The 19,296-nt window shown below is 41.6% G+C and overlaps 3 protein-coding genes and 1 long non-coding RNA gene across 4 annotated transcripts; 2 read left to right on the forward strand and 2 right to left on the reverse strand.

Annotated features, from left to right (window-relative positions):
- Positions 1-25: 25 nt before the first annotated feature.
- bysl (bystin-like) lies at positions 26-5,489 on the reverse strand. Its single transcript, XM_084349270.1, has 7 exons — positions 5,104-5,489; positions 4,351-4,507; positions 4,089-4,227; positions 3,087-3,220; positions 2,831-2,991; positions 925-1,027; positions 26-753 (listed from the first exon to the last, which is right to left on the reverse strand). Exons 1-7 carry the CDS (start codon positions 5,366-5,368, stop codon positions 399-401), a joined length of 1,314 nt encoding a protein of 437 aa, XP_084205396.1. The 5' UTR covers positions 5,369-5,489; the 3' UTR covers positions 26-398.
- A 111-nt stretch (positions 5,490-5,600) lies between these two features.
- On the forward strand, positions 5,601-8,013 carry med20 (mediator complex subunit 20). Its single transcript, XM_084349271.1, has 4 exons — positions 5,601-5,756; positions 6,034-6,179; positions 7,252-7,505; positions 7,591-8,013. The coding sequence occupies exons 1-4, from the start codon at positions 5,743-5,745 to the stop codon at positions 7,810-7,812; spliced, it is 636 nt and encodes a 211-aa protein (XP_084205397.1). The 5' UTR covers positions 5,601-5,742; the 3' UTR covers positions 7,813-8,013.
- A 952-nt stretch (positions 8,014-8,965) lies between these two features.
- On the reverse strand, positions 8,966-10,074 carry LOC311255194. The gene is made up of 2 exons (XR_014622334.1): positions 9,923-10,074; positions 8,966-9,442 (listed from the first exon to the last, which is right to left on the reverse strand). It is a non-coding gene; the product is annotated as an uncharacterized lncRNA (long non-coding RNA).
- usp49 (ubiquitin specific peptidase 49) lies at positions 9,364-17,497 on the forward strand. Its single transcript, XM_084349466.1, has 7 exons — positions 9,364-9,499; positions 11,501-11,609; positions 11,765-13,215; positions 14,583-14,790; positions 15,283-15,391; positions 15,541-15,746; positions 15,833-17,497. The coding sequence occupies exons 3-7, from the start codon at positions 11,830-11,832 to the stop codon at positions 15,934-15,936; spliced, it is 2,013 nt and encodes a 670-aa protein (XP_084205592.1). The 5' UTR covers positions 9,364-9,499; positions 11,501-11,609; positions 11,765-11,829; the 3' UTR covers positions 15,937-17,497.
- The last annotated feature ends 1,799 nt before the right edge of the window (positions 17,498-19,296 follow it).

Raw genomic sequence — 19,296 nt, forward strand, 5'->3', positions numbered from 1 at the left:
AGACAACACATGACGCTTGACAAAATTTTAAGGATTCAGTTTGTTTTTAATCCAAATTGTTGCTTCAAAACAACAAAGTTGTTTTCCATCAAATGTACACAAATGCCAGTCTTTGTATTCCAGGTGATCACTGCACCGAAACTGCAGGACAAAAGCTCAGAAATGCAAGATACAAAACCACAACATCTAACATCAGTACTGATGTGCATCTTCGAATGTGCAAACTCGTCCAAGCAGGGAACAGCATTTGACTGCCAAGACTCAGCCATCTTTTGAAACTGTCCTTTAATAGAGCAGGAAGAATAAAGAAGTAAGTTTTCACAATGTTTTCTTCATGGTCAGGAAACTATGAATCATTTGCATCAGAGAAGGAGGATGTGTCAGACCACACTGAAACCTCAGTCCATTTCAACCGTCACAGGGAGCCCGATTTCAATATCCCTCGACTCCGAGTTTTGCAGTTCTCTGCGAATCTCTGCAGAGATCTGAGGGTGTGTTTGTATCTTCAGCAGCTCCAGCAGTGACGTCTTCTGTTCGGAGGCCAGGTCAGCCTTGTAGCGCTGGGCCAGGGTGAGTAAACTCTGATGCCACAGCACAGGAAGCACACGTTTTTCACTGCGGAAAGACAGGAAGTGAGCCACCAAGGCATCTAGGACACGGAAAGGCAGGGCGTACTTCTTGTCGAGCAAGAGTCGCAGGAAAATGCTGTTGGCGCCGTTGTACTCCATCTCTGCCAACTTAAGCATTGCAGCGCTGAAAGACAAGAAAGATTGTGCACATTATACAACCTGACATGTTATGCAGCCTTGACCTTTAATTTTCCAACACAATACAAAGCTTTCAGGGATAACTGGCTGAATCTTCCATCTAATGATAGGAGCGGACATCTGTCTGCTGGTGTGTGGCAGGGAAAGGAAACCTTACCTCGAGTGGAGCACAGGGATCGAGCACTTTGTGAGTATGCTTCCGATGATGATGGCTTCCCTGAGAGTACACGTCCCAGATTCACACAGAGGGATCAGTATACCTGTGTGACAGAGGAGGCACCACATATTACAACAGTACTCCAGCAGAGGCCATGTTAAACGTGACTGTTAGGCCCCAGTAAAGAGATTGAACTGGATAAAAAGGGGGAAAAAACCACTGAATCTCACATTTCTAGTAATACAAGTCATCAGCATCTTCCAGCTGTGTTCACATAATATGTGATGGATGGTAGATATTCCCAGGTTTACGCCATCTGAGAAGTCAATATGTTTGCATGATAAGCAGAGGTGGCTGTGTGCCAATCACTTGTCTTTTAAGCAAGACGCATCACTAGGAACCTATTGCAAGCACAAGCTTTGTCTTCCTATGGTACGATGCTTGGGAGAGTTCCTCTCCTGTGCTGCACGTTGCATTTTCTCACGATTTTTAGAAGTTGAAATATGTTCAACTTTTCAGCGTAAGGCTCACAAAACTTGCAGTTGTCAATATGACCATATTTATTGTGATTTTCATCTTTTTTAGTACCTTTTCTGTGCCGAGTTGGCGGCCATGTTGTTGTTGGTGACGTGTTGAGTAAGACGATGTAGTTCTGAGCTTTGTCTAAAACAGAACTTTCCAAGGTGTTTTTAAAGCGACTACGCCTGTAGCGACAAGTATTTTTCCGATTGGGACTTTAGAGTTAAAAATACTATGTACTGACGACATAACACTATCAATTAAATCTGGGTTTTAAGGTTGTTCTGAACTTCAGTTTCCAAGTCAAACTTAGGATGCCACTTACAAGTCAGAAAATGGTAATAACAGGAACTCAAATATGAAATTGCCATTGAAATTTAAGCTTGGCAGACTGCCCCTTTAATATAACCACCTATTGTGCTTACTCTGATTCAATAACACACAGTTGAGACTGCTAAATATTTAATTTCTAGAGTAAATCAAATTAACTTCAGTAATGGATGAATTAATTGAATACCAATCACTTGTGGTCAATGAGCACTCTCATTCTCACTGTATGTGGTCTATGGTGCGATGTATTTGTGAGCAACACTGCCACCTTGTGGTGTTGTCTCATACTGGTGGTTTTCTAAATATGGGTCACGGGATGTTTGGGAGAAAAATAGTCACATTCAATCTGGGACAGTGTGTGAACACACAGGACTGATGGGATTAAAAGGAAAAAATCCTCAACAATGATTGGCCAAGAGGAATTCTTGATATATGAAGGATGTTTTGACCCAATTAAATTTGAGTGTGTTAATTAATACTGTGCTTCCAGAGCCAAAAGTGTTATTTACCCTGTGGACGCCACCTAATCCTCCATCAGTGTCCTCAGGGTAAAATGTCTAAATTTAGTGCTCAAATTAGAAACGTGACACGTCCCAGAAAGCTTGTGTTTTGTTCTTTGCAACAAGCTGTCAAATCCTCTCTTTCAATCACTTCACCCACTTCTTATTTTCAAGGGTCATTTGTGACTTGAGCTAATCCCGGCATTCATAGGGCATTTCATGAAACAATAACTAGTGATGCCCAAGCAGCATCAGGAACCATTGTACGTGAACACTTTCTTGGTTGACTGTTGAAATTATATGAAATGATGAAATGTATATCACAATATCTTGGAGCTCATGCTGATGTCATCCAGTAACTTTTATCCAACCAACACTTTAAAAGCCAAAGATATTCAGTTTATTATGGTGTAAGAAGAACAGCAAATTCTCACAAAACATTTGGAGTATTTAGCTTGAATTAAAATAGTCTAATCGTTGCAGCCCTAATGCCGATCTAATCTTATTGCTCTGCAAATAAAGCTGAATACGCTTAAGAAATAGTCTTTATGCCTCACCTTTGAACCATGCTCCTGGTTTGAACAAGGCCTTCTTCAGAGCACTGTAGAGATGAAAGTTGAGTCGCTTGTACTCTGCGATATCATCCCGTACTCGGGGCAGCAACACCAAATTGTAAAACCGCTGAGCCATTCGCTCCTTCAGATTGGACGAGAAGATTCTATGACAAAAGTACAGAAGAAAATACATCATTGTACCACGTTGGAATACGTGAAGTACATATAAAAACTCTCTCTGTACAACCTGGGGACTTACCTTGTTGCCTGGTACATGGCAGCTGCAGTCCAGCTCTCAGGCTCAGTCAGATAGAGAACCTGCTCCCAGTTTGCAAGTGCTGGGATTATTTTAAAAGCCTTCGGCAATTTACCACTGCGATATCTTGACAGAACCTGAAGCAAAAGAACAGAAACAACAACCATCATTCGACGGCTCTCAGAGGTCTTCAGATACTTCACATTCAGGCACCAAACAGACACCTGCGTCAGATTAGAAGAACAGTTCTTTAATGAGGCCTCAAGAGACAGATTGCGTGTTTGCTGATTTGTGCAAAACACTTATTATAGGTACACGAACACTACTTATACCAGCACATTTTGTGTCATGCAGAGACCTAACTTTATTTTTTAAAATGCAGTTAGCCCCTTGAAATTTTTTTTTTTTTTTTTTACTCCACTGAAGCAGCTGTGGTTCAGAGGAGTAAAGGGCACCTTGGTAGTGATGAACATTAAGGGAAAACAATGTTTTTCATGGTCCACGCCCAGATCAAGGCCACCACTCACAAATCATTTGACTGAATTTACTTCTAAAACCAATTAGCTGCTATATTTGTAAGTGATATAACTTTGTAGAGGTCTGTTTTCACTTTGACATGTAAGAGTCTTTTTTCTGTGCACAATCACGGTAATGGGACCAAATCATAGAAAAAAACAAACATGGTAAAAAGGTCTCAATGAAGTTGTTGGCCCTCATTTCCGAAATGATTCTCTCATTTGGTGTTCAGATGATGTTGATGGAGGCCACTGTATCTCTTACAGGTGATCAACTTGTGTCTGATCAGGAGTGCGATGGCCATTAAATGAGTCGCATAACTTTCATAGTTTAACCATCGAGTAACTACTTGTTCCCTGTATTAAAGCCTCTGCTATTCATTATTTTTCTTCACTCATTTATTGAGGTTTTCCCTTTTAAATGACCCATGTGTATATACTGTAGGTTGGGATCTTGTGCACTCAGTTAAAGAAAACAGATGTTACTCACCTTATTGACACCTTTGTACACTTCCACTACCCTTGGGTCGAGCTGGGGCATTGGACACCCCGACACCTCTGACATCACTGTTCCTACCTCAGTCTGCTTCTCCGTAATCTTCTCCATGATAATATCAGCGAGGGTCCGTCTACGAAGAACACAAAGTAATAACACAGCTTAGCATTTAAAGCACCAACTCATGGTGCGTGTCATTTAGGTTCAATGTCTACAACTAGTTGTAAGATAGAGTGATCATTAAGTTGTATCTTGCCTCACTGGAGGGTTTTTATTCATGAACATTTCCATGGCCTTCTCATCGTCAGCGTCGACGACGACTTCAGTGTCACACATAGCATCGCCGTCACCAGCACCTGCTGCTCCCAGCGCAGGCCACTCCTCATCTGAGTCTGCATCCTGAGTGCCGGACCCTGAAATGTGATTACACGTTTAAAAAAAAAGGTCAAATAGTTTGTCACACTCAAACTTTACCATTTAACATATTCCGATTAGTCGATTAATAAATTACTCAATCCGAAAAAAAATTATCCCCAACTATTCTCAGAATCGATTAATCGTTTTGGTCATTTTTCAAGCAAAACTGTCTGGTTTCAGCTTCTTAAATGTGATGATTTGTGATGATAAAACTACAAATTACTCACAACGTTGTGAACATTTCAGGTAATTAAAGGTGGACTATGTAGTTTTGGGGAAGACATTTTAATCAGAAGAGCAAACTGACCATAAAGGACAACACAATTTCATACTGTTTTACTGTGTTTATATGTGGCGGACCCTGCCACCTTTCTAGCTTCACAGTGTTCTGGGGTTTATTCAGTTGTGGAAAAAATAAACATTCTTTTAATTTCTTCGCCAGAACTACATAGTGCCCCTTTAAATTCTAAATAAATGTGCTAATATGGACACTTGTAGTCGAGGCTGGTGCGATCAGCTCTGCCACACCAGACTCCATTCAAATATTTGTAAATTTAAATAAAACATAATTTATAGATGTAAAAAAAATTACCGAGAACGGTGACTGGTGTTTTCTTCTTCTCCGGTGCCAGCCCATGCTCGGCCTGGAGCTCCTCTTGTTGAATCCGGGCCTGTTGTAAGATCTTCCGCGACAGACGCTCGTCCACGTACGTGTCCTCGTCTTCTGGCCGGCTGTCTCTGGTCTTCACCCGGCCTCGGGCTCGCACCGTGTCCGCCTGCATGATCTGGTCAGCCAGCGCCACCGCTCCTCCGCTCTTCTCTCCTCCTCCGCCTTTGGACTTTTTAACTTTCGGCATCACTGTGGTTTGAAAGAAAATGTCGCTACAGTACTGTTGTTTTCTGTTGGCATGTGCTGTCTAAAGTCTCAAATTAACAAGAACTGTAAACAGTTGCTTGTTCAACACGTGCAGGCGTCCATACCAGGAGGAAGTGACGTATCACAGCTACGTCTTTAACCTAGCAAGTAAAGTTAGCATTAAACTGCTTTATTGTCGTCAAAATTAAAAGAATATCAGCATCGTAAGTTGAAATAAATATCTACTGGCTGTTTGTATTTTTAAATAATAAATAAATAAATGTAAATACTCAGATTTAACTTTACCGGAAGTGCCGTATTTTACCCGGAAGTACTCCACCGAAAGGCAGGAAAACAGTTGGAGACGAAACATCAATGGGGGTCACTTGGTGAGATAATTACTTTACGATTTGAACTATTGATAACATTTTAACAATCTTGCGGGCACTATTTACTTAATTTATGAATGGCTTTATCTTCAGCATCTCGCCTCATATGTTTTAATCACGTCTCAGCGCTCAGGTTCATTCACACGATGCTCTGTCTGTAGTTCCGATAACGTTCAATTCCCATCCCAAAGAAAAAGCAGATGTTACCTGGCTGCTCAGTTCCTCCCTACAGAGCACGCTGCTGCATGTGTGATGTGGTGCCTTGTTTGTCCTGTAGTGTGTGCCAGGTGCCTGTGGCTGAGGGGAAGAGTGTGCAGCAGACAGTGGACATCCTGCACAAGAAGCTGGAGCAGCTGGGTGCAGTGAAGCAGGGCAGCTTCTGTGTAGACTGTGAGACATACCATGCAACTGGGAATGTCAGCGGTAACCACTAAATCTCTTCTATGACTCTCATTTCACCCAGCCTTTCTTATAGATTGCATTAAAGTGATGTGATTTTCTGAATTTAGATTTTTTGCAATATTATTTTAGGGCCATATATCGGCCATCAATAGTGAGAGCATTTAAAGACAGTAAATCTTTACAATACTGACGTATGGCTCTTTGTTATTATACTCATGAGGGATAGGGGATACCAGAGCCCGACCGATCTTGGCCTATCACAGATATATCGCTATCCGCGTGTATGTTGTCCCATATTAGCCGATATTAAAACTTTTGTTCTTACGTAATGAGTATGAACATAATGCTGAAAAGGTTGCTTTAGATGATTTATAATTGTAAAATTTCCAGGAAAGTTAATTTTTTCAGTGCACTGATGTAACTTTGGGCAATAAAGGTTTATTGTTAAACTGTTAAATATCCTGCCTCTGTTACATCCGTCACACAGTGTTTTTATAGCCATATTTGAGGCATCGCTGCAAAAAATATGTATATGGGCCGATATATTGGTATCTACTCCCTAATATTGGTATTGTGTATTGGTCGGGCTCTGCTGGCTAATTTAAACTGTAACAGTTCATCATATTTTAACATGTTGTTGTATTTTTACATGGAAAGCCTTATCCTGTCAGTAACTACAGTGTTACAATGTACAAATTGCATTGTGTTAAATTGAATACCCTTCGTCTTACCCTCCTCCACTGTGGCTGCGAAAAACAAGAAAGGTCCTCTCTAGAGTCAGTGTTTGGGTTGTCTGTTCTGGGCTACTGTAGAAACATGGCATAGAAGAGGATCTGCTTCCTCTGTAGAGATAAAGGTTCATTCTGAGTTAACAAAAACACAACTATTCTTAGTTTCAGGTGATTATACATGAATGAAAACATAAAATGAATATTATATTTCATTCCTACCCCAAAATCCCACTAAATCCTACAAACTGGACCATTAAAGTAAAAATACATAGTTCCAATACTACAAAACTGTACATAAGTACTTGAGTGAATAAACTCCTTTACTTGACACCTCTGACAGTCATTCTTCCCTTCTGTCACAGGTCAGCCCTCCAAACTCTTATATGTGATGCACAACTCTGAAACTCCCCTGAGCTGCCTGGCTCTGTTTGAAGGCGGACCCTGCCTGATAGCCGACGCTAACTTTGACGTTCTCATGGTGAAGCTAAAAAGTCACTTCCAAAATGCCAAGGGCCACAAGGTGGAGTGTCGTGGTGCCAGATACCGCTACTGTGACTTCTTGATAAAAGTCGGTACTGTGACAATGAGCTCCAGCGCCAGAGGGATATCAGTAGAGGTATGTCATCAAATGAATATTATTGCAAGTAGAAACATTACATTGTCACACTGTGACAGCATTAACTCTAGGCGTGCTTCCTCAGGTGGAGTACTGTCCCTGTGTGGTTCCAGGTGACTGCTGGAATCTCACGAAGGAGTTCATGCAGTCCTTTCTGGGCTCCAGCGTCCCTGAACTGCCGTCTGTGTTTGCTGCCAAGCCCGAAGGACTCTTCGCACCAGCAGACTCTGTTGACACCATGACTCAGTACCTGGAGCTGTTCAACAAACTTCGTAAACTTCAAGCCCCAGGAAGTAACGTGCGATGAGGTGTTAGTGGTAATGGAGAGATCTATTTTTTTTTATATGTTTGTATTGATATTGCTTTAATTCTGGTCCTGTGGATCTGCATGGTATCCAGGCAGTTTTGAAAGCCTGGATTTTTTATTTCCATTTCTGGTGCTTCAATATTGCATTACACGTTCTTGTTTGATAAAGCATCTTGTAATAAAAAGACGTAAAAGAGGACATTTGCCAGAGTCTCTGTGTTTCTTCTTTTATTATCATACAAGCATACTTCTGATGTCCTCTTGGTGAGGTTGTAACCTTCTGTAGGGATGTGTAGATCTATATAATGAACACATAATTATTATTAGATTTCCTGCAATGGATGGTGGCTTATGTTTAATTAGTTAATAAAATTTTGAACAGGAAAAACCTTAATGATGTACGGACGAGGAAGTCTCTGTGCATCAGGGCAGAGACCTGAAGATCTAAGTTCACTGATGGTTTACATCCAGGAGACATTTTCTCAACGACAGAGGTTTTTTACATTTTCCTTTATAAAAGCAGGCAAACCACAGGTATTATTGACAACATTAAAAATCAAAAAATTCATGATGAGGCTAAAGGGAATTTGGCTATGAGTAATAGTATTTACACCAGTGCTTATTCCTGTGACTTGTCAAAATGTCCTCCATGAAGAATAAGTGAGTCTGATCAGGCAAAATGAATGAAAACACATTAATGTAGTGAAAATTAAAATTGTAAAAGTTTGAATTTTCTCACCAAAACTACACCACTCAAAATGAGTTAGGAATATTGGGATATTGTGTGTTTCACTCGATTGTTTATTCTGTGACATATCTGAATTATATTTTGTGTTTTGTGAATAATTTTGGTGCCCAAAACTAATGCGACACGTTTCATTTGACTGCTATTGCATCCATGCCAACGCATATATGCACCCCCTCACTAATTTCCAGTAGTGTCCAGAGTGCCCCTTTAAGTAACTTGTTACTTTGCAGAGTCAGATTATTTTGGTGTTCATAGATTTTTACTTGTGATGTGTAACCAGAGTACAGAGAAACAGAGTAGTGACTACAGACAGAAGAAGGGTGGCTATTATATACATTTATCAGCAATGGGATTTTATTTGAAAAAAACAAAACAAAAAAACACTAATAATAATAACAACACATAAATGTTAAAATGAGTTTAAATTGTGTGTGTGTTTTTTTTTTTTTACTAAAGCTTTATACAGGAACACTCCTTGACATCAGTCGTATCTTTTATTAAATCAGAATTATTTGCAGTGATTGAGGCTCGTCTTGTTTTGCATCAAGTCCCCTCCTCATCCAGCTGATACTGTGTGTTAAAGCCACTCATCCCCACACGCATGTTATGAGATTAGCACAGACCAGCTGACACATGGTGAACGCGGGGCTTTCGGGGACACCGGGGTCAGATGCTCGGGGGCAGCCGTCCTCTTTTTAGCCCGGCGGTTCGCGGTCTAGCCTCGGTTATTGTTCCATGTGGCCTCGGTGGGTGGACGGACGGACGGTCCATCCTGCTGCCTGTTGTTCAGCCAGTCCGCCAATGAGAGCCCGGCTGCCGCTCAGTCCCAGTCCAATGAGAGCAGCAGGGTCTGGGCTCGGATCGAGAGTTGGGTTGTTCAATCTGTGAGGAGGACAACAACCAGCTCTGAGTGTACCGGATGGATGGATGTTGGCGATGGTAACGTTACCCAGCTTTTCCATTATCAGATGTAACAAATGTAGTGACGACCACAGATGAGGCCCGGCGTTAATGTGCGCTCCATTAACCGGCTTTCTGTGCTGAAAGTCACCGGGGAGTTTTCTCACGGTTAACGGCGCAGTTTGCTAGCGAGCTAAGCCGCACAGTGTTAATAGTTGGTGAGCGCTAGCGACCAACAACAACCGTTAGGTTAACTTCGATTGTGCTCAGCAAACGCGTTAGCCGTGAAGCTAACGTTAGCCACTATAGCGAGCTAATAACATAAAATGTTAGCTACTTGGTGCCAAGCGAATCAGATGTGTTTCACAAAGTGCATTATTGGGTGAGACGGCACACGGCCAGGCGACGCTAATCCCGAGCAGGGCTGCTGGAGCTAGCGGTTAGCGGCGGTGGCTAACTTACTGCTCGCAGAGCTGCCTCAGACCAACAAAGTTGTTGGATGTTCCTGGAGAGTGGCTCTCTGACTGTTCTTTGTTCTGGCTGAACATGGTGATGGTGGGGTAGCTTAGCATGGCGTTCAGAGCCAGCCAGGCTGCTCCACACCACGGGCTTTAATGCACGGACACACACATTTAGGATATTGTAAGGTTTGTGAATATCAGCGCCACAATAGTAGACACAGCGTCAAAAGCACAACATAACGTAACAGCATTTGGGTATGCAGCTGTGCAGAAACCAGTTGCACCGACTTGCAAGTTAACGATGTCTTTTCACGAAAATGCTTTAAAAAGTAGAGGATGATTCACACAGAGAGGAAAATAAAAAGCAAGATTAATGGTGTAGCATAGCGCTGGTGCTGGCGAGCTAGACAATTACATGGATTAACAGATCATTTAAATGGACAGACAGCCAGTCTCCTTCATGTCAGCATTTCTGCCTGTAAGTTTGGACATTAAAGAGCTTTAGATATCTTATCTAATGAAATGATCACCTTTTATATTGAGTAAGCATATTGACAATGTCAGACTGTATCATTATCATACCATTACTACATTTTCACCACAGCAGCTATAATCTATTTTGCTTTAACTCTAATTGCTGCCAATAGTCTGTATTATATGTCTTTTATAATGTCATGCCAGGTTTATTTGTACAGGCCAGTATTATGTGCAATATCTCAAATGGGTGTTACAGGCCCACAATATTAATGGTGTTACCCCACCCAGCCCAGGCTCTCTCTGAAACCAAGGAAAAACCTACAAGCCAGGTTGTTTATGTTAACAGACGCTGTTTGTAAACTTGAGCTGGCTACTGTTGCTTTCTGTTAGTGGAGTGGAGAGAGGCACTGAGGCAAGGCACTCGAGAACGGGCTTAAAGTCACATCTGACCCGAGTCCTCCACAAGGAAATCCACATAACATCACAAACTGAATGTCTCTGTAAAGAGATTAATATAATACATCGACTTCTTCGATGGCCAATAAAAATGATGAATGCATGTAAATTGCTTCAAATTGCTGCACATGGGAGAAGACGGGTATTTTTGGGACGCTATCTTGCATTCACCAAGTGCATTTAGGACATGGTGTACATGCTGTTTTGCATATCTGGACTCAAATGCAAAATCACAGTTAACTGTGAAACCCCGTCATGTTTAGAAGGTTTGCAGGCACGTTCAGTTTTCAGCGTCTGGTATTGTTTTTAATGAATTGTTCAGATTAGTAAATATTTGTGAAGAGTAGATTGTACAAAACAGTTGCATATTTATGCTAATGTAAACAATGTTATATTATCCCACTCTAGTGGATAGCCAATCAAAGTGTATCTCTGGAGCTGAGAAACAAGTATTTTTGTGTTGACCAGTCTTCTCAGCAAAGGCCTTATTTATATTGTTTGTAAATTGTTATTGATGTTTCTAGTTTCGGTGATTTGTAACATTATTTAATTGAAAATCTGTCTGTTGTAGAGACAGATTTTTGTGTAATTAACCAGAGTAAATGCAGCTATGCATTATTTACTTGATTTCGTCTGTGTGTCTCAGAATGTTCCTGTTGGTGCTGGTGGTGACAGTGGACATGGGTGATCAAGCTGAACAGTGCTGTTGAGTTCTCTGCAGATGTTGTGATGTATTGTTCGAAACTACTTTTACAGTAAGTAAACCTTCTAATCTTCTGTCACTTCTGATAGAGTATGTGTATGCTCATTAATTCAATGATTTATAGTGGACACTATAATAATTCTCCTCTGGATAATATGGTCAGATCTTAATCTCACTTTGTTTGTTTCCCTGTATGTCTTACCTCAGAATGAGTTGCAGCTTGGTTACAGGACGTGTGTCCTATCACTGAGGCCACATGTGTATCAGGAGAGATGGATCGTTGTAAGCACGTCGGACGCCTTCGTCTGGGCCACGACCACTCCATCCTCAATCCTCAAAAATGGCGCTGTGTCGACTGCAGCACCACCGATTCAGTGTGGGCCTGCCTCAAGTGCTCCCATGTGGCCTGTGGACGTTTCATGGAGGAGCACTCACTCAAACACTTTCAGGAGTCACACCACCCACTGGCTATGGAGGTGCGTGAGCTGGACGTCTTCTGTTTCGCCTGTGGAGACTATGTACTCAATGATAATGCGGAGGGAGACCTCAAACTCCTCAGAGGGGCGCTCTCTACTGTGCGCAGCCCAGGCCGACGCTCGCTACGCTCCTCGACTTGGGGGGAAGGTGGGCCACAGCCCGCCATGCAGCTGGCCCTGCGTCACAGGAGGAAAGCACTCCTCGGGAAGATGTTTCAGACGTGGATCAGCAAACATCAGGAGCTGCAGAATCAGCGTAAAGAGAAACTTGAGGAAGCTAGAAGACAAAAAAAAGACGTGAAAAGGAGACTCATGGAAGAGCTTGGCAATGTACCACCCAGAAAGAGTGCTAGGCTTCTTACTCAGGCGCCACGTTCAACCATCACACTCATTCCTCGCAAATTTCGCGACCCTCCAGAACGCCTACCTCCTCCTCCCAAGAAGCCTTCCCTCCTAACCCTGTCCCGAAAGGCTCCTCAGAATGGCAGATCCGCTAAACTGAGGAGATACTACTCCACGCACGCCGTAACCCGCCGGAGACTCGCTCCAGGTGTCACTGGTCTGCGCAACTTGGGGAACACATGCTACATGAACTCAATATTGCAAGTGCTGAGCCACTTGCAGAAATTCAGGGAGTGTTTTCTCACTTTGGACCTGTGTGAGACTGAGGAGCTGCTGGCCAAGACCAATCACTCCCAAGGGATGAAGGGTGTGACAGGAGGCGTCGTCAGCAGTGGTAACACAGCACTGTCAGGATGCCCTCTTGGACGCATGGGGAAGGCAGGCAGTTGGAATTTGCCCGTGGGCAAAAAAGAGAGCGCCCCGCCTTCCCCGCAGGCTGCGGAGTTGGTCCAGCCCAAGGAGCCCAGGTGCTCAACCCGCCAGCAGATGTCTCTGTGCCATGAGTTACATACACTTTTCAGGGTCATGTGGTCAGGCCGGTGGTCTTTAGTGTCTCCCTTCGCCATGCTGCACTCTGTGTGGAACCTCATCCCAGCTTTCCGTGGCTACGACCAGCAGGACGCCCAGGAGTTCTTGTGCGAGCTGCTGGACAAGGTGCAGCAGGAGCTGGACACGGAGGGATCCAAACGCAGGATAGTTATCCCCATCACCAAGAGGAAGCTATCCAAGCAAGTGCTAAAGGTTCTGAACACCATCTTTCACGGGCAGCTACTCAGCCAGGTGAGACTGTCAACACATCACATACGTGCTGATTAAAACATTTTACAGTGTGATTAACATATCCTCAGGTACTCGGTGTTGAACATATAGCTCCTGTGCGTATTTCACAAAACACTGACATAATGAGTCACTGTGATACAGATTGGTTTTAGGATAGAGACTCGTGCAGCCTCATCCTGTCTACACCCAGAAGCACCTTTTCCAAACCTGCCTTTAAAGGGGCACTGTGTATGGAGAAGTAATTAAAACTCTGAATTTGAATATTCACAATATTAATGAGGTATTCATACAAACTCGGAAATATTCATTTTTTCCATAACTGAATAAGCAAGTTGTTTTCAGAGGAACACAAGGTCCCCAGAGCACTGTGTGAAGCTAGAAAGGTGGCAGGGTCCGCTGTAAAACTGTATGAAACTGTGTCCTTTAAGGTCAGATTGTTTTTTCAGTCATGAAAACGAAGAAAGTTTTATTTTGTTTGTTTAGGCATAAAAAAATCAGTCAAGGAAATTCTTTCTCCTCTGATTGAAATTGTAGGTTATGTTATGGATGTGATATTACACTATCCCCTGCCGTGTATGGATATAGGCTACTTGTGCAGTAACAAATCTGTTAGTTGCCTACAGGTGTAGGGACACTGCCGGGAAGAAGCAGGGTCCTGTTTCTAATAAATAAATGATGTGGTATCGGACCGGTGCATAGACTTATGTGCTTAATACAGATTACAGGATTTTAGGCAGTGTTGGCAGCATTTACGGGTACTGGTATCGGAACAACCCTAAAAAATGATTGAGCAATTGATTTAAAATTTAAAAGACTTCCAGGATGCAGCATCCCTGATATAAACTGGGCAGTGAGATTAACAAACAATGTGTTCCACACAAACACATCAACTACTAATGCTGCTTATTTCTCCGTCCCTTTAACAGTAATCGACTTCATTATTATTTTTAAAATACTCAAATATTTCAAAGTGATTGTATTGTCATTGTATTGTCTTCAGCAATCCCCTTCCCGTGTGAAGGATTTAGTGGCATTTAGCGAAGCGGTTGCAATGTGAAAGTCATGTAAAGCCCTCTAGAGACAGTGTTTGGTTTGTCCATTCTGGGCTACTGTGGACTCACGCTCCCTGTAGATACAAAAGGCTCATTCACCCGAACAACAACACAAATATTCTTAGTTTCAGGTGAATATACATAAAAGTTAATCATGAATATTATAGTCTATTTTTGCTAATAGATGCCCCTAAATCCTACAGACTGGTCCTTTAAATTCCTAAAAACTAAGACTAAGACTTCAACAAACATGACATGTACCTACACCTGGAGTCTTCACCTGTTTTTCCTCTCTTCTCGCTGCATACTTTTTAGGTGACGTGTCTGTCCTGTAAGCACAAGTCAAACACAGTTGAGCCATTCTGGGATTTGTCTCTGGAGTTTCCAGAGCGATACCACAGCATCGGCAAAGGCTCAGGCTCCCAGGCTTACCAGCGCAGCTGCACCCTCACCGAGATGCTGTCCAAGTTTACGGAGATGGAGGCCCTTGAAGGCAGCATCTACGCCTGCAACCACTGCAACAGTTAGTACAATGTTTCATACAACGCGTAGCAAAGCCAGCCGCTTTTAAAGATTTTGGAATTCTTCATTAAATCAGGATGCCTGCTCACAATTAATCAATTAATCAACTTCTGACAAACGGCATTGATGATAATTCTATGATCCACATACTTGTGCAAATAGAGCTCCATCAGAAAAGGAAATTTGACTTTGAGTGCAGGAGATATTTGTGTAAATTACATTAGTTTAAAGTTTTAAAAACAGACATTTTAATTAATACGTTTACAAAATAGAACTTTGAAATTAAATGTGTTTTCCACTGAAATTCACTTGGCTAATTCATTTTAAATCAGGAGTCTGGTGTAGGAGAGCTAAATGTTTTAGCTGCTTGCAAATCCTGATATTTTAGATTATAGGGGAGTGTCACCTCTGCACTCAAACAAAGCCTCACTTCAATAAGATTAGTTTGAATGGAGTTGTGAAATAACCATCTCATTGTTTTATGGTTTGACAGAAAGAAGACGGAAATCATCCCACAAACCCTTAGTTCTGTCAGAGGCACGTAAGCAGCTTCTGATCTACCGTTTACCTCAGGTTCTACGGCTGCACCTCAAACGCTTCAGGTGAGTCTCTCCTCAGGCTGATCACTTTTATTACAGCCGCAGAAATCGGTCTTGTTTGTTGTTATTTGTAGCTGGAAGCAGAGCGCATTTCTGTTCAGTGTGACGCATGTGAATCCTTGTGATGCTAACTCGTCCCTGTTGTACGGCAGATGGTCGGGGCGGAACCATAGGGAGAAAATTGGCGTCCATGTGGCCTTTGACCAAGTTCTGAACATCAAACCATACTGCTGCACAGGCTCAGGTCACTCTGTCCACAGAGGAGGCTACACCTACGATCTGTCTGCTGTAGTTATGCACCATGGTAAAGGCTTCGGCTCAGGGCACTACACCGCATACTGCTACAATACAGAAGGAGGTGAGAAAAACACTGGACATATTTCAGATCAACCTATGAAGTCCTGCTGTTCTGCATCATATTTAAACCTGTTTTTTGTCTTTCAGGTTTCTGGGTCCACTGTAATGACTCTGAGATGAAGGTTTGCAGCGTGGAGGAAGTGTGCAACACTCAGGCCTATATTCTCTTCTATACCCAGAGGTCTGCCTAGGCACCTCTCGCTGTGATGTCGACCTGTACGCGGCAACTAAAGGCTGCATTTATGAAAATGTTCTCTGATGTTTTCCCAGATGTCATTAAAACAATCACTTTAAAATTATTCGCTAAAAAAAGATGGCAACGAGGGCAGTAGGACGGCCACAATCATGAGTCGAGGTGAAGATTTTAGCAGCATAATCCTGATGAGAAAGATGATAATAATGGTATATACTGTCATGTTGCCAAGGAAAATAATTGATTAATTTGATTTTAAATGTTCTGATGGAAATCTTTGATTTGATTTTAACTGTAAAAAAAAAAAAATCAAAAACCTTTTCATAAATGAGGCCACAGGTTTCTCTGCCTGTGGGACCAGCATACTGGTTAATGGCCTGAAGACTGTGGGAGCAGGTCTGACTCTGTCCTGCTGAACACCAAGTCGTGTGTCCATGTTTAAAAAAAACAACAATCAGGCTCTTGTCTGTTGAGTCTGAAACCAACCAGGTGCTCTCCTGAGACAGCATTTTTACATTCAGGGACAACACAGATTCTGGATTTTGGAGCATTTTTTTATCACAATAATGTCGATGTACCTTTTATTTGTATAACTACATTTGATGCCAATGCACTAAATATTATAAGAGGTACATCTACCAGCATCATTGTGCAGAACAAACTACAGTCCAGACTCTGTGTTGCCTCCTGTTCAGCTTTTTTAATTATTGTGAAATGTCACTTCTGGAAACTTTGAATACTCATCCCCGTGTCATTTGTATTTCATCATGTCCTCTCCTCAAGTGTACTGCGATGACTGAATACTGTGTCCTGCGCTCTCAGTGAACAGGAATAGTTTTTGATTTAGTTTATTTTGTAGTCATTCTGTGTTTCACTACCACGAAAAGAAGCAAAACGTATGAGTTTCAGACACTTTGATTGACGATGAGTGATGGAAAGCTGCACTTTTGAGGAGGGGCTAATATTGTTGGTCCTATCTTTGTGATTGTTCATCTTTTAGCTCCTGTATGTTCTTTAAATGGCAGCTCCCCCTGTGGTGTAACGGTTAGACTAGTCTGAGCCCGGGCCGGAGACACTGCGCCTCTGTTATAACTGCAGGAGACAGTCAAGTGAGTGAACAGGGCAGACTGCGATACTGAAGAATGTGTTTCTGGGAGACTTGGGGTACCCATTTTGAGTTGAGCACCTGAAAGCAATATATTGTACGTCTTGCATCTTGACAGGAAATTAAGATAAAATCAGGAATTCTTCTGCTTGTTATACAATGTTTTTTTCTACTCTGCTGTTTCTATCAAGGTCTTTAGAATTTGCTAGGTAATCAAGAAAAACTGTTGTGTTTGATACGAGTCAAATGCAAAATACATTTGTGAACTCTATGTAAAAGTTGGAACAATCTAATGACGATGAATGTCTTACTTTTTAGTGGTCAGTTGTGGCCATGCCACTGGCTCTGATCCCCTTGAGTTCTGTCTTGTACTGTAAGAATACCTGTCATAAATGTAATGGTCATATGGGTTTTGCCTGACAGTAATTATTAAAAAGACAAAGCAAATTTGAAACGTTTCCTGGCTTGTATTCATTTTAGAGCCAGTATGTAAGATAGTTGATTGTTGCGTCTCATTCCCAGGTTGTTTCATACAGACCCACTGATCTAAAGTGGTATTTGATGACCTGGGAATGTGATCTGATCTTTCTACAGAATCACTTACTGCACGTGTTAAACATCTTAAAAGATTGGAGAGGGTTCAGCGTCGTAGGAAAATTCACATCGTACGTGTTCGGTGTACAAAAATGGAGCGTTTGCAACCATCTTCACAAATTTAGCATGGTAACAGAAATGGATGCAGTGAAGTAGAACTGAACTAATCCACAGGATTAGCAGATGGAAGCGCTGCTGATCTAGAGCCTATTAATTCTGCTTCTCTAATGCTTTCTTAAAGATTGGCAACCTAGAATAAATGTAATCTCGACCAGACAAAGATGCTGCTGATGAGACGGCATTAAATGTAAATAATCTCTGAAGATTATTTCTTTTCTTATCAGAGACCTGGTCCCCTATCCAATTTCCTCTCCTGATGTACCATGCTGAGTGCTTTTTCCCATCTAATGCATGTTAAAGTTCTTCATTTAAAGGTGTACTATGTAGTTTTGGGAAATACATTTTAATCAGTAGGGAAAGATCATCATTGACAAACTCTTTGTTTTCATCACTGAATAAACTGGATAAGTAAACTGATCTTAAAGGACAGCACAATTTCATACTGCTTTACTTCAATCAGTGTTCTGGGACCTTATTTTCCTCTGAGAACAGCTTGTTTATTCAGTTATGGAAACGATAAATATTTAGATACATAGTTTGTATTATTAACTCATTAATATTGTAAATATTAAAATTCATCAATTCAGAGTTCATCTCCAAAACTACATAGTGCCCCATTAAAGGAAATCAAGTCCTGAATACATTCAAGCAGCAACATGTGGAAAGTGTAACATAAATCACAATATGCTGATTGTAAGATTGTAAGGTTTAAACCTGCAATAACACATATTTAGTTTAAATCATTCAGGAGGCTGTCGAGCCCTGTTCTGCTGCCCGGCTCCAGTTCTCGTGGCGCTAGTGGCCAGCGTTCTTCTGTGTCCCATGCGCCCCCTGCTTAAAAACCAAAACTTGCGGTGTGCACGCTAACGCTCCCCCAGTAGTCCGGCTAGCAGCACAGCTAAGGCTGCATCCAAATGTCCAGACTTCGGTGCACTTGCAGACTTGCAGACATTGTTGTTAAATCGTGAAAAAATATTCAACCACATCATGATATAGATAGTCCAAAGAGTGGAAATTTGGAAACTATCATTCTGAATGTACTTTAAAGTAGTTTGCAGCAAAATATGATCATCTGTGCCCCTCATCTGTACATAAGCATCACTTGTTTCTTTCTTAATCAGCAGCTCCTGAACAACTGAGCACATGACAGTCAACAGTTTCATGTTGATGTAATTACTTATTTACTTTCTGAACATGTTAGTTATTTTTTTTCATGACCAGTTATTCATTTTATTGTATTAGGTGAATGTGTGAGATGGTGATAACAATTTCAGCTTTTAAAATATCTGATAAGAAACCATTTATAAAGGGTTTGTAACCAGTTACTTTATTAGTGAAAAATAACTTACTTATGCATTATAGAGCAGTGGTAAAATAAAAACAAGATCAAATCCCTTTGACTGGTGTTTATCCTTTCTATTCTGTAATATCTTGGTTGAAGATCTTTGTAATTCATAAAAAAAATTCACAGTTGTTTATTAAATTGAGTTTGGTCCTTTTTTAAAAGGTACATTTTTTCACAAACTGGCAACCCAGAGT

Source organism: Pagrus pagrus (assembly GCF_965226575.1).
Source record: "Pagrus pagrus genome assembly, chromosome: 3".
Classification (NCBI taxonomy): domain Eukaryota; kingdom Metazoa; phylum Chordata; class Actinopteri; order Spariformes; family Sparidae; genus Pagrus; species Pagrus pagrus.

Excerpts from the sequence above, each read along its gene's own strand:
- bysl (XM_084349270.1), bottom strand. The coding sequence starts at position 5,368 with ATGCCGAAAGTTAAAAAGTCCAAAGGCGGAGGAGGAGAGAAGAGCGGA. Across the intron at positions 3,221-4,088 it reads TGTACAAAGGTGTCAATAAG|GTTCTGTCAAGATATCGCAG; the intron begins GTGAGTAACATC and ends CTTTTGCTTCAG. Across the intron at positions 2,992-3,086 it reads GCCATGTACCAGGCAACAAG|AATCTTCTCGTCCAATCTGA; the intron begins GTAAGTCCCCAG and ends CTTTTGTCATAG.
- med20 (XM_084349271.1), top strand. Across the intron at positions 6,180-7,251 it reads TGCAACTGGGAATGTCAGCG|GTCAGCCCTCCAAACTCTTA; the intron begins GTAACCACTAAA and ends CTTCTGTCACAG. Across the intron at positions 7,506-7,590 it reads CCAGAGGGATATCAGTAGAG|GTGGAGTACTGTCCCTGTGT; the intron begins GTATGTCATCAA and ends GTGCTTCCTCAG.
- usp49 (XM_084349466.1), top strand. The coding sequence starts at position 11,830 with ATGGATCGTTGTAAGCACGTCGGACGCCTTCGTCTGGGCCACGACCAC. Across the intron at positions 13,216-14,582 it reads ACGGGCAGCTACTCAGCCAG|GTGACGTGTCTGTCCTGTAA; the intron begins GTGAGACTGTCA and ends CATACTTTTTAG. Across the intron at positions 15,392-15,540 it reads CTGCACCTCAAACGCTTCAG|ATGGTCGGGGCGGAACCATA; the intron begins GTGAGTCTCTCC and ends GTTGTACGGCAG.